Raw genomic sequence first — 14,674 nt, 5'->3', positions numbered from 1 at the left:
GGGGGGGTTGAGTTAAGTCCCATCTGGTGCCCAAAATCTGCCCAGGACTTCAGGCACACATACAGACTCTCTCTTTTCCACAACCAGCATGGCCTGTGGCATGACGAGGAAGCGAGGCACAATGGTGTTCAGTGATTATCCCCACCTACATGAATATATTATGCATTACTGTGCCAATCAGAGGAGGATGTTATAGTAAAGGGCTAAGACACTCAACCAAATACACAGGACATGCAAGTGTAGTAGTCTAATTTAAATTGGCTGAGAAAAATCAATTCTTGGATATGGCATTTCTATTGTCTTTTTTTGGATGCCTTATTTGTTTTGTCAGGTTGTGTGATCATCTTACTATCTTTCCATCTTCAACCCCCAGGCCCCTCCACCCTCCTCCTTTATAAAGAGACATGGATCTGGCTGTAATCCCGCCTCCAATGGTGTAAGCAGAAAATTAATTCTCTCTAATCCAAGAGGAGTTAATCCCTATGCCTGTGGCAAGAGGGCTGGTGGAAGGGATGCGGGCCCAGGCTGATGGCTGACTCCTGGATGGTATATGCTTCGTGGGAGCACCCCTCATCTCCCCCCAGTGTCCTCCGACAGCCCTCCCCTTAGTCCTGAGCCGTGGACCCAAAGCCTCTTAATTCTCATTAGCACTGCTAATGGAGCTTCCCAGCATAAATGAGCTTTTGTCTTGGGTTTGAGATACAGCCTAGCACTCTTTTTATTTTTTTTTTATATATCCCCCTCCTATCCCCCTACTTCCTTTACCATCACCCCATACACTGTGCAAGTAAAGTTCATGCTTTCCTCTGTTTGGATTTTTCTGTACTAAAATATATTGACAAATAAGTTAAATGCTGAAATCTTTTTCTTTAGAGCTTCTCCCTGCGTGTATACTCACGGTCCTCGCGGGTTTGGATATACAGGACATTACTACGGACCCCGTCTCCAGCTTGTGTGTAGGCCAGCACCTGTACACTGTAGTTGGTGAACTTCTCCAGCCCTCGCAGCTCCACCTGTTCACGTGTGGTGGTGATATTCTGCATCTCTCCCCATTCTGAGGAGAACAGGACGGAAAAACAGTTTTAAAAAGTACTGCTGGTTATCTACATTAATATACTATGTTACGTTCCCTTCTCTAACCGCCATTGGCTTCAGTGGCTTTCCTGCAGGAGCTGGTAGTTTGGGAGGGTTAATTGGCTAATGGGCTGATACCTGTGTAGGCCTTGGTTGAGGCCTAGCTTGAGGACTAGATTGAGACCTACCCAGGTATCAGCTCATTAGCCAATTAACCCTCCCAAACTGCCAGCTCTTGCAGGAAAGCCATTGAAGCCAATGACAGTTAGAAAAGGGAGGGAACATAACAATCACTAAATTGCTTTGCTAAATATGTTTTGGAGGAAATGTGATGACTGCCTGGATTGCAAGGCAGCAGTTGTAAAGAGGACGTTAAAGTGGATGGTTGGTTATACCAAGCACAAAACTTTAAAGCAGGATTTTTGTTTTGTGTCCCACACACAGTTTAAAAGCTACTAAATCACTTTGTTAAGGTTAAGAAAAGCTTTGTTGTTTTGGTTAAATATTTAAAAAGTCAACGCGTCCTGTCTCGCTCCACAGTCTTTATTAGCCTAAATATTAGGGCGGCCCCCTCGTTTCGGCTTTCTTTAGTCGATTAGTAATTTTTATGCTTTTTCATGCTGAATGACTTATTGGTTAACACAAGATTTCAAGTGGTGTTTTTGCATGATTCTATGTGGAGAAACTCAGTTTTACAGATCTGTCCATTAAATCAACTAATCAACTAAACAAACCATAAAAATGTTATTTGATCTTTTGTTGCCATTATACGGATGTCATTTCCCACAAAACATATTCACTAATGCAAATTAGTTGAATTTCACCTTAATTTTTTAGGACTCAGGGTGGAACAGACATAGGAGCACAAACACACTCAACTACTGTAACTGTAATCTCATCCCATCAATATTGATGGTGTTAAAAATCTAAGATTCAGATTCAGATTCACTTTATTAGCCATTTGCAGTGTAATCTGCATTGGAAAAAATGTGCAAGTAGCTCAAAGTGCAAAGTCAACACATCACATCAGAGGACACAACATAAAAACAGACAAACAAAGCCACATGAAGCCTCAATATTAAAAATGCTCAATATAAAAATGCTGTACAATGAAATCCATACATAAATTTAAAGTGCCTAGTTTAAGATGCTTTGTTCAAAGCAATCACAGCTTGTGGAAAGAAACTGTGTAAATGGCGATCAGTAGAACATTTGGCAGAACGATACCTTCTCCCTGAGGGAAGCATCTCAAAGAAAGCCCCTGCTGGATGACCTGAGGCATCATTAGCCAGTTGTAAAGCTCGATTCAATAGTCTAGCTTTATATGTGAACTCCAGGAGCGGAAAAGTGCAGCCAATAATTCTGCTGGCTGAGCGAACCACTTTATTCAAAGCCTTCTTCTCTTTTTGAGTGAGATTACCAAACCACACAGTAATACAACTGGTTAGGACACTCTCAATTACACAATAGTAAAAATTCAATAAAATCTTAGTATTTTGAGTAAACTCTCGAAGCTAGACACAAAGAAAAAAGGGCAAATATGGACAAATTCAAAGACACACAGGAACAGGAAGTGCTTTGTGAGAAAGGTGCGGACACACATTAACACATTATGACTCACAACACTGGTAGGTGGGTGGGACGGACAGACGGTGGGTTTGGTGAAGTTTAGAATGAGATAGGTGATAATTACTCTGCATTGGCCACTGGGCCTGGCCCCCACAGCACCCACCTCCGTCAGGGAAGAGGGACCAAAACACAACCCGGTAGCCTTTCAGCACACCGTGCAGCGTCAGCCGTGGAGGCTCTGACCACGTGATCACCGCCTCGTCCGACGTCACAGAGATGGCTCGCACGTTCTGCGGAGGCTCACTGGGCACTGGAAAGAGCAGGGGGCGAGTATTAGTGCTGCGTGTTTCAAATATATGAGCTTTAAGGTTCTTTTAATGATTTCTACTAGTCAAAAATCCTTGGTTATTGCTGTCGCTAAGAAGACCTGACTGATCTAGCATGGCAACTGAAGTGTAGATAATTAATGACTACTCTACAACTACTACAACCCACAGGCAATCTCTGCTGAAACAAATCAGTCAAAAAAGCTCATATTAGATCTCAAAAGCTCCTTGTTCAGTGCTAGCTTTTAGAGCGCGGCGGGGAGAAAGAGAGGAGGTGTAGAGGGGGTTCGGTGGAAGGGAGGAAAAGCACTGAGGGAGAGCAACGTACAACTGCACCTTAACGAGTTAAAATGCAGATGAGCAGGGCGGGGTGAGCTGAGAGGTGGAGGATAGAATCTGAAGGAAGACAATGTTCGTCTTTAAGGTAATTGCGGCTGTAGGAGCAGCTTCATAATACCTACAGTATCACTATTACTGTTACCATGATCAGGGTGTCTGTCATTACTGTCCATATATTTCTGTCTAAAAATTCAGAGGATCAGCAGTGTCACAAAAATATATGAAATAAAAAGATAAAATAGACAGAGGGAGCATGAGGAGGAAGAGAGGGGAACCAATGGGAGGAAGATAAAGGAGAGGCAGAGTGGGCAGACATTTAGAGAGTAATGGGATTCCTTGTTCCTCTCTCGCACTCTACCAGCCTAATGAAGGTGCTAATTAAAGTCAAAAGAAGAATGGGGGATGTGCTGTAAATTCATTTCTACCATTTCATTTGAGTACGTGTGAGTGCATGTGTGACTATATATATATATATATATATATATATATATATATATATATATATATATATATATATATATATATATATATATGTTAGCTAGGGTTAATGTGTCTGCCATCCTGTTGCTGCATTTGACTATATTTTCTATTTATTTTTGACAAGTCAAAGAGATATGTTTTATGGATCTTTGAATTTCTCTCCCTCATGTCGTCCCACACTCTCTCCTACACAACAGCCCACTCTCTCAGTCTACACTCCCTTATCCTTAATCTTGCCATGTACATTTTCATCCATCCCTCTCTCCTGGCTCTCCTACCATCTTCCAACGTGGTGGCGTTGATCTCAGTACTGGATGGACCCGTCCCGGCTCTGTTGAAGGCCTGGACCACTACCCCGTACTGGGCATACTTCTTTAGGTTGTCCAAGGTGTACACTTCACTGTCCCCTGTAGCTTTCATCTCCACTATGCTGTACTGGCCGTTGCTGCCTGGACCATTCTCTCTGTAACCGATCTGGTAGCCTCGGATCACCCCATTCTGTAGCTCCTTCTTAGGAGCCTGAAAGAAATGTGGTGACAACAGTTAATATTAAAGTCAAGCATGTCAAACTTAAACCTCGTTTAGCTGCATTAAAATCACTGGTGAGTTATTTTGGAAATTGGCAGTAATATGTACAGTTTTTTATATTTTATTTACATACATTTTATTATGATGTATCCATTTTTTCTGTTTCTTCTGTGATATTAAGGGGGATCACAATGTGCTTTCTGGCAGTTTGGATGTTTTGAGCTCTGTTTGCATAACTGTAACGGATACCTTCACCATGGCCTCGTTTGTCATTTGTTGACGAACTAGTCAGTTTGTGTATGTGCTTGCCACTCATAAGGCACTATGAACAGCAAAAGCTTAAACATTTGCATGTCTAAGCCTTAAATCTAGCTTAATAATACAATAATTATTAAGCTTATCACAATGCAGTGTATTAATAAAATAAACATTTAGGCTTGCCTAAAAAATGTAGGTTAAGACATACAGGACATAAATTAATTTTTCAGGACAGTATTAACATTTGAATGAACAGTTTTGCAGACAGAGGTATGTGTTCCCTGGGTATAATAATATATATAATGATACAATAATAGTGATTTTACCCTCCATGTAACCCGTATGCTCTGAGATGTCATCGGTTGGAGGATTACATCCATCGGTGGCCCGTCAGGCGCTGTTGATGGAAGATGTCAAATAAAGTGTTACTGTCAATATTCTTAGCCCTCTTCCATACAGAGAAAAAGTAAGGCAGACAGAGAAAAAAAACAGACAAAAGTGATTTCTATAGGAAAAAAAACAATCACTTACGTGCTTCCTCAGTACTGATTGTGAGCTCTTTGCTGGGAAGGCTGCGGCCTATCTTGTTGTAGGAGTACATTCGAATGCTGTAAACACAAGCTGGGTGCAACTCTACAATGTTGGCCTGGTTGTTGGTGGGTGAGATGTTTCTGGTTGTATACATGTGATCCCAGGAGTCTGTCAAATACAAACAAAAAATAGATTTTTAAGATGCTTATCTTTAAAGAAAATCTGACAAACATATTTAAATTTAGGATACATACCTGACTTGTTCTTGTACTCGATGTCATAGCTTGTAATGATGCTGTTTCCATCAAACCTTTGGATCCAGCGCAGGTTCATGCTCCTGTCCTTCACCTCCCTTACTTCCAGTTCAGGGGGATCTGGTGGTTCTGTGTGTGAGAGACAGGGAGAGAGGAGGTGAGAACATTTCCCCACTGGACTGTTTACATAGCCACAGCTATTGCTGTTGTGATGAGGCCTAATGTTTCATTAAATTAAAGAAGATTTTGAAATGTGAACAGCATGTGGTAGAGATACCTTGCACAGTAAGTTGGATGAGCCCTCGACCCTCTCCATAGGAGTTGATGGCGTGGCAGGAGAAGAAGACAGAATCTCCTCGCTCGGCTGGGTTCAGCTATCAGCATCAACACAAACAGGAAAAGGTTACAATGTGCCACATTGATCTTCTCTAACTCCCAGCAATAATGCAAAATTTCCATTATATACATTACATTATGTAGCATTAGTGCTTTGAACTGCCGTATGTAGCCTTGTTTTGAAAAATGCACAATCTTATTTCACAGACAAAAACCAGGCAGAATTTATTTTAACCCGTGTCGTCTTTGGGTCAAATTTGACCCGTTTTCAAAGTTTCTTTATCAGAAATATGTGTTTCTTTCAACCAAATTAACCAAAAATAGCATGGGTGGTTCCCAATTAAATTCTTTCCAAGTAAAATTAATGATCACTGCTTTCATAGAATTTTGGGTGTTTTATTTAATTTTATTCCATTTGTGTTCTTCCCGGGTCAATTTTGACCCGGTGGTGCAATGGGGCACTTTTGCGCTCAACAGCAGATGAACACACACACACACGTACATGAATGCACATGCGGAGACACACAAACACCCCCACACACATACACCCCCCACCCCCCACCCCCACAAACGCACACATTCATACAAACAGCAGCTGAGAACTACCTCATGTAATTGATCACATTATTGTACTTTCCAGCACATGGAAATGCACCCAAACACACACACACACACGGACAACAAACATGCACATGTACCCGTGTGTGCGCGCACATGCATTCACACACACACACACACACTCACAACATACTGAAATTGGACAATGGATCATTATGATTTTCAGGAGATGAACACACACACATGCGTGCACATGCTTGCACACACACACACACACACACACACACACACACGCACACACTTACAGTACACACACACACACACACACACACACACACACACACACACACACACACACACACACACACACACACAAATACAAACATACAGACACAACTTCAAACTACAGTTTTGTAAACTTGTTGTTATAACACCTTTGATGTGTCTTTTCCTAAAAGGGGCCAAGTAAACTTTCAGTAAATTATTTTTTTCCTTTTTGGTAGCTCTGCTTTGTTTGTGAATACAATTGCATTCGTTAATTTTAACCTGGGAATATAATAATTGTCACATACCAGCCATTAATCCAAACACAACTTTCTCAATATCTCAGATCTCAACTGATTTTACTCAGAAGGTAGGTATAATTTTATGTAAATGAGGTCTGTTGACCATAAATAGAACAGAATAAGTGTAAAACTAGTTGAGATGAATTGGAATGAAGTTGAATAAAATTTATAACACAGATTTGAGTGATTAATTATAATTGCCTAGGCTTTATAAATACGTAAAGCAGTTCAGGTCACGTTTTGCCCAGGAAGACACCAGGTGTGATTATTGGCTGCCATTCAAAATAATAAAATGGTTTCAAAACCAAATCCTGACTAATCACTACCATATACCAGTCAGTGATTATCCACAAACATAGGTTCATCTGATCTTAACTATAATGAAAATAATTCATAATTTATGCTTATTTTACCCCTAAAATTAGGTATTATTTCATGTAAATGAAGTTTATTCACCATAAATTCCAAAAATAAGTGTAAAACTAGTGGTAATGAGTTGGAATGAAGTTGTTAAGAATGTGTAAAATAGAATTGGTTGATAATTCATACTTTATGCTTTATTAATAACCAAAACAGACCGGGTCAATTTTGACCCGGGAGGACAACAAGTGTGATTATTGGCTGCCATTAAAAAAATTGAAATAGTTTCAAAACAGTATTTTCACTAAACTTTGACTTGTAAACTTAACTTGTCTGTGATAAACCATCAACATATGTTCCCATTGATCTCAACTGTTAGTCAAAATAATTCATAATTTCATCTTTTTTTAACTCAGAAATTAGGTATAATTTGATTTAAATGCGTTTTTTTGACCATATATAAAAAAAATAAGTGTAAAATCATTGGTAATATGTTGGAAAGAAGTTGTTAAGAAGATTTTTGGTGATAATTTATACTTCATGCTTTATAAACTGGCAAAACAGACCGGGTCAATTTTGACCCGGGAGGACAACTAGTGCATGGTCGACGGGAGGAAAACACAAGGGTTAAGACAAAATTACTATGTTTTTTTTTTTTTTTTAACCAAATAACTTATTTCCATTACTCTTTTCTGTATATTCTTCAGGTGTGAGGGCATTTTGCTAAGTTCAGGGTCTGCTGGGTGTTGTATTCTGTATCTGACCTTAAGAGTAGAGATGACTTCGTCCCCCTTCTTGTTGATGGTTATGGAGTAACGGGGGTTTCTTTCAGCATCGATGACGGTGTCTCCTCTCTCCCAGCGGATGATGATGGGCTGCTCGCCCCGCGCTGTGCAGTTCAGCTCCTTGGTCTGGCCCTTCCTCGCCATGGTGGTGTTGGGGTGGCTGGTGATCATGGCAGGAACTGAGCAGAATCGCAGACATATGTCAGTGTGACAAATGGTATTATATGGAGTAATGAGACGAGGGAACAGAGATGAGGTATTGAAAACCGAGGATAAATTACAGATGTATAGACATCTCTATTTCTGCACTTCGTTCTCCATTTTCATTTCACGCTTCAGCCCCGCTGGCTCTTACTCTGCCTCCTCCCTGTCTGCCTTCTTCTTCTACTCCTGATTCTTTTCCACCTCCTTTTCTCAGACATAGTTTATTGATTAAAGGGGTTCCTGTGGTTTTGTTTTCATCACTAATTCATCAGCCCTTTTCCCCACGAAACATTCAGTAGCACACAGGCCGGCAGCCGGAACACATCAATCAATAGCAAAGATACCTTCAGTTAGTATTGCAGGACGGAGATGAGGTTTTGTTAGGTTCAGTACAGGCCACATTAGCCTGGGGCAAAAGTGTATTTTAGAAGAGCTGATTCCCCTCCAAAAAGCTAAGGCTTGTCTCTGTGTAGAGTACATGTATAATCCAGGAGATGTGGTTCTGAAAGTGTTCAAGTCAAAGAGAGTATGATTGACACTTACTCTTGACAGTGAGGATCATGCTCTTACTGATGTCTGAGCCCACTCCGTTGGAGGCCTGACAGAGGTAGTACCCTCGGTCGTCTTCAAGCACGTGTCGGATGAGCAGAGAGCCATTTGACATGATCTGGATACGGCCAGTGAGAGGGACTGGGTGGTACTGCTGAGGGTTTCCTACACCTGTACCACACAAAGTACATGCATGATAGTACTCGCTTTTTCCTCGTTCACATGATTTTGTTTCTGATGTTGTAGGGAGGGATGCTGTTACCTTTGGCGTGTTTCCACATGACTTTTGGAGGTGGGTAACCCTCCACAGAGCAGTTGAGAACGCCAGCTTTGCCATAGATACAATCTTGATTGTTGGGCTGCACCACGAAACGTGGTGGCACTGAGAAACAAAAAGATGTGATTAACCTAAATGGGAGAACTAAAAGAATGTCTTACAGTAAAAAGGTAGAAAATGGGAGTGTTCCTAAAATAACATGTAAAATTTTGATATCAAATCTGATCTGACCTAATTCATCATCATACCATACTCCACCGCTCAATCCCTCACCAGTAACAATCAACTGTCTTTCCCAGCTGACAGTGGCGGCAGCGTTGCTGGCAATGCAGGTGTAGTTTCCGTTGTGCTTCAGTGTCACCTTGGATATTTGCAGGGAGCTCATGAACTCTTTGGTCTCTATTGCGACGCCAGAGGCGGAGCCTGGCACGATGAGCTGGTCGTCTTTGTGCCAGGTGATGCGTATGGGCATGTCCCCAGATGACACCACACAGGCGATGTACATGAGCTTCCCCACTGAGGTAGAGGGGATATCGAAGGGCTGGATGAGCGGCGGCACTGGGGGAGAGAGGACGAGGGCGAGTCAGTGGAATAAGGGTAGCGATAGACGTAGAAGAGTGGCAGTGAGGCCATCTGGAGCAATGCTGAGAGAGAGAGAAGGTCATTGGCCAGTGGGCCCCTCTTCCCCCCCTTCAGCCCCCATCTCCTGCAGCCCATAATAGCTGCTCTGGTTAGAGTCCAATTGGCAGAAGGAAGTCATTTGGTTGCCATAGTAATGGAGGTTGGGGTGGGGGTACTACAGCTGAGACATCTGGGGGATTTAATCTAGGCTTCATTATTATTCATCTAATTAAATCAGAGACACACTCACACGCAGCCACATGCACACACCCTTAAACACCTCTGCAGCTGCCCTGCTACCATCACTGCCCCACTCGCAGACTAAACAAAATACAGGCGCACACTGAAATATAAATCTGTCCTAAAACACCATCTACCTCTGTCAAGCATTACTGTAAAGCAGCACTGCACAACTTTGAACAGTCGTGTCTCCAATTGCCGGTAGTTAGGACCTCTGATACACAGAAATTTATTTTGCTCACATCTGTAAACTGCACACATGCAGGTTTATTATTTGTTGTTGCTTTTTCCTAAAGGGAAAAGAAAGGCAAATAACTCATATCAGCTATTTCAGCTTTCTTTGGACAGATTGCTTTCTCACTACTGTTTTAGAAGACATATTTTGGATACAGTGATGGGCGCAGAGAAATGGCCACAACAAGCAGGAAATCATCCCAATCAGATAGTCACTGGTGGGTCACTCTATCTGGATTAATTGGGTGTATTTGACATTGCCTAGTGTGGTTTTATCCCTTTGAATCTACTCTTCTCTTCACACTTACCTTTGACAGTGACATGAACGGTCTGGTTGATTGACACCTGGGGCTGGATCAGGACGCTACACAAGTAGGTGCCCTCGTCCGCGCCCTTCTGCACGTCTGTCAGCCTCAGGGTGCCATTCTCAAACACCACTTGACGATGATTATCAGGCAGCTGCATGCCGTCCTTCAGCCACTTGATGGAGTAATACGGGTAGCCAATTACACGGCACGTTATGTAGGTGTTCCTGCCCGCCACTGCGGTGATGTCCCGCATGGGTCTGATTCGGGGTGGACCTGGAGACACAGGGAAGAGAGGGAGGGGATGGAGGGAGGAGACCGAGAGAGACACAGAGGTCGAAGAGGGGGGCAGATGAGGTGAGGGGGGTCATGGCAGAGTAAAGGGAGCGGCCACGAAGACGAGATGTGAAGAGATAAAGGTTGAGGGATAGAGTGATTGGGGCAAGTTGACAGGTGGAGAGGGAGGTTAGTTATGCTCCCTTTACTAAAATCAGATTGAGGATATTTGTTGATTTTAATCTAATCAAATATTCTGTGTATCTAAGTGATTGTGTATGTTTCTAAATTACCCTCAGATAGATAGATAGATAGATAGATAGATAGATAGATAGATAGATAGATAGATTTACATTACATTTGGCCAAAATTAGGTGGAGACCCATATCTGACTTTTAAATTTCTATTTTATAATATGAATAATTCTATATGCCACATAATGGCAGAGTTTTCACGATAAAGGATGTAAAAGCAGTCTGTGACTCCACAAGCCGTTTTTACTGCACAGTGAAAAGGCAAAAAAGACAGCTATGGCAAGAGAGCTAGTTATATCTAGCTAGCTGGTAAGATAGCCATGGCTAGCTTTAGCTAAGGCTTAAACAAATTGTACTTACATACTAAATTTTTCCCCAGCTGTCCTTGAAAAATATCCAGTTTGACGAACCAACAACTTTGTAAATCACTTTGTTATTCACATAACTAACATGAGACAAAGGTAACTTAGCTGAGTGGCTAGTAGGGGTAAACAAAATCTCAACTCTTGGATCAAGTAGAAATCATACTATTTGGTGTGGGGAAAATCACACATTTAAATCTTTTAAATTGTAAATTAATTTATATTTTTGATTTTGATTTTGATACAGTTGATCCCTATGAACTATGGGCTGTAAATAATCCAAATAAAGTTTTTTTTGATTTTTCTGAAACAAACAAACTTACAGTAAAAATGGACATGAAAGCAGAAAGAACACAGATAACTGCATTCTGTGAGTCCAGTATCTGCATTTTAAGGTAATCTGTAGGTTTTATGGCAAATATTTCTGTTTTATTATATTTACATTTCATTATATATTTATCATATGTTTGCAAACTAAACACTTTCCTCAAAAACACTGCTCCTGTAGTTACCACGCTCTAGCTTTGTAGTGCAAGATAGATAGATAGATAGATAGATAGATAGATAGATAGATCGATAGTAACTGTGTGAAATGCAAACTAATCTATGATTCTCACTAGCCCTTGTGTGTTTGTATAGAGTCAGGTGTAGAGTGCATTTATATTGAAAAGCAGACAGGCACCTCTTACGTTTATGCGCGCTTGGTACTCGGCGCTACCGGCCGAGTTGCGTGCGACGCAACGATACACTCCCCCATCTCGAATGAGCGGGCTGCTGACGTTGACGTGTGACACGGTCAAGCCGTCTGACAGGGTGTACTGGCTGGTCTTATAGGTGGAGTCTCGGACCACGGGCTCGTCGTCCAGCGTCCAGGTGATGGAGGGGGGCGGGGCTCCTTTGGCCCCACACATGAGGGAGAAAGGCTCGCCGGGGTTCACCACCCGCTCGCTGAAGGAAGACACAATACGAGGAGTTCCATCTGATAGGAGACAGAGAGAGAGAGAGAGAGAGAGAGAGAGAGAGAGAGAGAGAGAGAGAGAGAGAGAGAAAGAGAGCGAGAGCGAAAAAGAGAAAAAAGCAGCATTTAGATCCGTTTATGCCCATTTCTGCTGCATTTTGAAAGCCAAATGATTTTGTCTACATATTCAATGACAAACAGTTCTGTGATGTCCTTTTAATGCATCTATCAATGGTATTTGCAACAACAAACAATTTAGGCACCAGTATTCAGATGATGAATACAAGTCAACAGCTTTACATTTAAAGAGCATGGTTTCCGGTCACTTTGCTGTTACAATGCTGTGATAAAATGCCTGCTGCATCCCTGTTCATACAGAATGTGCACTTGTTTAGTTTCCCGACAGTCTCTGTCCACATACCCTCTAGCAGAATAATGGAAAAGTCCTGAGCAGTGTGGCCCTTTCGGGAGGCGAAGCATTGGTAGGCCCCAGAGTGGAACTTCTGTGCTGCAGTGATCTGCAAGGTGTCGTTGTGTTGTCCCTGGATGGAGATGTGCTGGTCGGGGACGATGGGCTCTGTGTTGCTGTACCAGTTGATGGTGTATTCTGGAGAGCCCTCCACAGTGCAGGTGAAGAACAGTGTGCTGCTGATGCCAGTTTTCAGATTCTTAGGGGACAAGGTCACTCGTAGTGGATCTGAGAGGACACATGTTATCTGTTAGAACACAGATGTATTTCAAAAAACATACCTTTCCTATCTTTTGGTTTATGCATTTTCTGTCTTTACATACTTTATTATAAGTAGGTATTGCTGATGCTTGACTCCTTTTAACTTTTTATATTCCCTGAACTTAATATCCACAACTTTAACTTTTTTTGTCATAAATGCAATATAAAAATAGAATTTTGTGCTACCACTGTGAAGTAAATTATAATTATAAGGAGTTTATCAGTTGTTGTTTGTTAATAACCTAGTTATTAAGGCTTAACAAACTAGTAATTATCCATCAGATAAAAATAAATTTTGTGTTGCCAGATGTGTGAGTAAACATTTAAATTATATTCTGCTAATTTAACTGCATTTACACATTATATTAGGTTATTATACTCATCTGCAAAACATAAAAAAATGTTTTCATTAATTTATACACACATTTTAAATCCTCTTTAAGTATGTTTTATTGTCAAGCGATACCAATTATCATTCAACTGGATTCAAAGTGTGACACATGGATTCATAGCTACAGTAGGCGTTTACATTCATAGAGACGGGAAGAAAGAGAGAGAGAGCACAATCAGCAGTGGTGACTCCATCAGTTCGACGCACTCATTAAAAAAGCAGCTGGAGATATCGCTTCACATCTCTGTCCACTTGTATGTGTGTGTGTGTGTGTGTGAGAGAGTGTGTGTATGTATGTGTGTGTGTGTGTGTGTGTGTGTGTGTGTGTGTGCGCAAATGTCAGTGAGCAATAAGGCAGCTGGTGGTGTGTGCTGGGGGGCATCACTGTGCCTCCCAACCCCCCCTCACCCTGTCAGAGTCACAGAGTGTGCTGCCATGATGTGCCCACTGGCAAAGCCTACCGCCTCTTTATTCTCTCGCTCTGTCTCGCCTTCTCCCGCTCTTTGTTTCTTTGTATACTTTACACAATGTACATTTATCTCCGCCCCTCTTGTTATCTTGTTATTACATTGTAGATAATGTCATTCCAGCACTGTCTGGATGTCTGATCGTCCCTTCTGTGACCCCTCGTATTTATCTCCGTCTTCCTCACCCTTCTCCCTGATGGTGAATGCAGCTGGCAGCTGTGTTACGGATTCAGTCTCAGTGAATTACTGCCCTGTCTCTCTTTTTGAGACCTGATACGACGGGGCATCATACAGCTCACACACATGTTTGTTACAGACACACTCTAGGTGCGACTTATATGTGTGCCTCAAACCAAAAGGAGAGGATTTTGTGAATGTGTCCATCTGCCAGGCTGATTCCCTGAGAAGACAGCGTAGGAGTCTGTCAGGTTGTTTAGCGATAGAGTTGTGTGTGTGTGTGTGTGTGTGTGTGTGTGTGTGTGTTTGTGTGTAGTTGTGCTCACAAACCTATAACGTGAAGCTGTCCAGACACCTCCTTTGAGCCAAAACTGTTGGTGACTTCGCACGCGTAGCTGCCGCTGTCTTCCTGCTTCAGGTCACTGATCGTCAGCCCTGTCAAACGCCGTGTCCAGCGGGCATCTGAGGGCAGCGGGCGACCATCTTTTAGCCAACGCACGGTGGGGCTGGGGTACCCTCCCGCTATGCAGGGGAGCTCAATACTCTGGCCTGCGTGCACCTCCCCTGCTTGGAAACTGTCCAGGATGGTGGGTGAGGACTCGTTGGGGTCTGGAGGGCAGAGATAGGATACATTTTTTTTTCAAGACAAAGAGAAATGTTAGACT

At 42.1% G+C, this 14,674-nt stretch overlaps 1 protein-coding gene across 4 annotated transcripts in view; it reads right to left on the bottom strand.

Annotated features, from left to right (window-relative positions):
- Nucleotides 1–14,674, bottom strand: part of LOC114566745 (Down syndrome cell adhesion molecule-like protein 1 homolog) — a 57,541-nt gene that overhangs the window by 12,640 nt on the left and 30,227 nt on the right. For 2 of the 4 annotated variants that reach the window (XM_028595430.1, XM_028595429.1), the window contains 15 exons: nt 14,340–14,618; nt 12,666–12,941; nt 11,969–12,265; nt 10,398–10,670; nt 9,268–9,552; nt 8,980–9,099; nt 8,712–8,888; nt 7,944–8,143; nt 5,637–5,733; nt 5,360–5,488; nt 5,106–5,273; nt 4,901–4,971; nt 4,067–4,307; nt 2,768–2,953; nt 899–1,054 (listed from right to left, as the gene is read on the bottom strand). In XM_028595430.1, coding sequence (XP_028451231.1) covers nt 899–1,054; nt 2,768–2,953; nt 4,067–4,307; nt 4,901–4,971; nt 5,106–5,273; nt 5,360–5,488; nt 5,637–5,733; nt 7,944–8,143; nt 8,712–8,888; nt 8,980–9,099; nt 9,268–9,552; nt 10,398–10,670; nt 11,969–12,265; nt 12,666–12,941; nt 14,340–14,618 — 2,955 coding nt within the window. Of the gene's footprint in view, nt 1–898; nt 1,055–2,767; nt 2,954–4,066; nt 4,308–4,900; nt 4,972–5,105; nt 5,274–5,359; nt 5,489–5,636; nt 5,734–7,943; nt 8,144–8,711; nt 8,889–8,979; nt 9,100–9,267; nt 9,553–10,397; nt 10,671–11,968; nt 12,266–12,665; nt 12,942–14,339; nt 14,619–14,674 lie in introns of those variants that run through there. The other 2 variants (XM_028595431.1, XM_028595432.1) reach the window with 2 other exon arrangements.

The sequence above is a fragment of the Perca flavescens genome, chromosome 13, assembly GCF_004354835.1.
Source record: "Perca flavescens isolate YP-PL-M2 chromosome 13, PFLA_1.0, whole genome shotgun sequence".
Lineage (NCBI taxonomy): Eukaryota > Metazoa > Chordata > Actinopteri > Perciformes > Percidae > Perca > Perca flavescens.
This window is presented reverse-complemented; position numbering and strand designations above follow the sequence as displayed.